Below are 2114 nucleotides of genomic sequence, written 5' to 3'. Positions count from 1 at the left end.
CGGTGACACGCCTGCCCCCGCCGAGCCCCCAGTGACGACCCCGTCCGAGCTCGCCACCGACGCGAATTCGAACGCGTCACAGGACGCCGCCGAGGCCGCGCTTTCGAATGCGATCCACACCGCATCTGTGCACGCGCCCACTCCTACCAGTCCCGGCTCAGAGGAAGTACTGGTGAAGGAGGAACGCCCGCGAACGCTGGAACTCTGCCCCAGCCCGCTTCCCAGCTGGAGCGACATTACGGAGGACTCTGCCTCATCGTCGGACGACCACCTCGTCATCGACGAGGTTGCCCACGACAAAGACAGCGCTCTGCCGCGCGGCCGAGATCGTCGCCGCGGCACCTCCGAGGAACTCCGAAAAACCTGCAGCCGCAGTCGCAGCCCGCATGGCGGTGCCGAAGACGGGAAGCGAGATCTTTCCAGCAGCGGCGAATCAGGGTCCCCAGGATCCACTCCAGCATCGGCAGCGGCTCCCAAGCGGTTGCGGAAGGACCTCGTCGCGCTGTCTGACAGCCCGTGCATCACATCCGATACATCCACGGACTAGCAGTGAACACAACGACCCCCCCCCCCCCCCCCCCATCCATCCCCTTTTCGCGCACCTGCGAGTCATCACCCTGAACGTTCAGGGCTTCCGCAGCGTGACAAAACAGATCGAGGTCATCCAGTTCGCCCGAACCGCCCGTTGCGACCTCCTGTTCCTGCAAGAAACGAACTTCCACAGGCAGCGCGACGTGGACCTCTTCAAGCAGCGGTATGGGGTGGATTGTTTCTTTTCATACGCCACTACACGGAGCTCGGGGGTGGGGGTCATTATCTTTAGCCGCTCGCTCCTCCGTCTCAGCGCGTGCTGCTTTGACCCCGACGGGCGGTACATCGCTTTTGATTTCTTCGTGGACGGCACGCGCTTTCGTGCTGTGGGCGTGTACGCTCCAGCCCAGCGTTCGCAATCCCCGGCTTTTTTCAAGAGCCTGGACGTCCATCTGCTCGACGCTCGCCACTGCCTGCTCCTCGGCGACCTCAACTGCGTCGTCGATTCCCGGCGCGATGTCAGGGGCCCAGGCTACGGACGCACCACGTGGAACGCCGGCGAGCTGATACGCCTGATGCGACACTTCGACCTAGTGGACTGCTGGACCCTGCTCCATGGCACCGCTTTCGAGCATACCTGGCAACGAGGAAACTCGAGCAGTCGCCTGGACAGGTGTTACATCTCCGAGTTTCTGAGCCCCTCTGTCACCGCCTGCTGCGCAATGAACTTCCCTCCCTCCACTACGTACATCTCCGACCACCGTCCGGTACTCGTAGAGCTCCGCTTCAGCAGCAAAGCCAGTTCTCAACGCACCTGGCGTCTCGACACCCGACTGCTGCGAGACAAAACAAGCCGCGACTGCCTGAGAGAAGCCTTGCGCCGGTCCCTCCATGGAGCGGCACCAGACCCCTTGACCTTTGACCGGCTTCAAGACAGCTTCAAGACAGCTGGTGGGTGGCGTGCGTGGCGGAGGGTCGTGCACTGCGTCGGCGGCACGCCGAGCAGCTCCGAGACACTTCTCTGCGAATTAGGATCGTGCGACGGGGCGGCGCGGGGACTCCGCTAATGCGGGGCTACCTGCAGCAGCTCCTCGACCGTTACCAGCGACAGCTACGACTTTGTACCAACGCAGCCACAGCCTACCACGGACGGGTCGGGCCCTCGGCTCACCCCGAGGTGCTGCGCTACGCCCACCGCACCGAAGTGCGGGAGCGACGCGTCCCTTCAGTGCCGACAACCCCAGGCGCGCCAGCAACACCAGGCCAACCATCGGTCTCCGGTTTCAGCGCCCACTTCCGGGCCCTGGCAACCACCGAATCGGCGGTGGACCGTGCGACCCTCGTGGCGCACCCCTTTTTACGCGATCTCCCGCAAGTTCCCGAAGACCTAGCCGCACACCTGCACGAGCCCCCCAACCCCGAAGGGGTGCTCCTTGCCCTGTCAAGAATGAAAACTGGGTCCGCGCCGGGCCCAGATGGGTTTCCCGCCGAATTCTACCGTACCTTCTGGGACGTGCTGGGCAACTATATCTGTGCCGTGCTCCGGGAATTTTTCACAGAGCACCGCCTTCCAGAGTCGTTCC

General features: G+C 63.7%; 1 protein-coding gene across 1 annotated transcript; it reads left to right on the top strand.

Moving 5' to 3' along the window:
* The first annotated feature begins 386 nt into the window (after window positions 1–386).
* Window positions 387–1598, top strand: LOC121836859. Its single transcript, XM_042292140.1, has one exon. The coding sequence runs from the start codon at window positions 387–389 to the stop codon at window positions 1596–1598; it is 1212 nt and encodes a 403-aa protein (XP_042148074.1).
* The last annotated feature ends 516 nt before the right edge of the window (window positions 1599–2114 follow it).

Source organism: Ixodes scapularis, unplaced genomic scaffold (genome assembly GCF_016920785.2).
Source record: "Ixodes scapularis isolate PalLabHiFi unplaced genomic scaffold, ASM1692078v2 PGA_scaffold2__306_contigs__length_199485367, whole genome shotgun sequence".
Taxonomy (NCBI): domain Eukaryota; kingdom Metazoa; phylum Arthropoda; class Arachnida; order Ixodida; family Ixodidae; genus Ixodes; species Ixodes scapularis.
This window is presented reverse-complemented; position numbering and strand designations above follow the sequence as displayed.

Coding starts and splice junctions, on each gene's coding strand:
- LOC121836859 (XM_042292140.1), top strand. CDS start 387: ATGGCGGTGCCGAAGACGGGAAGCGAGATCTTTCCAGCAGCGGCGAAT.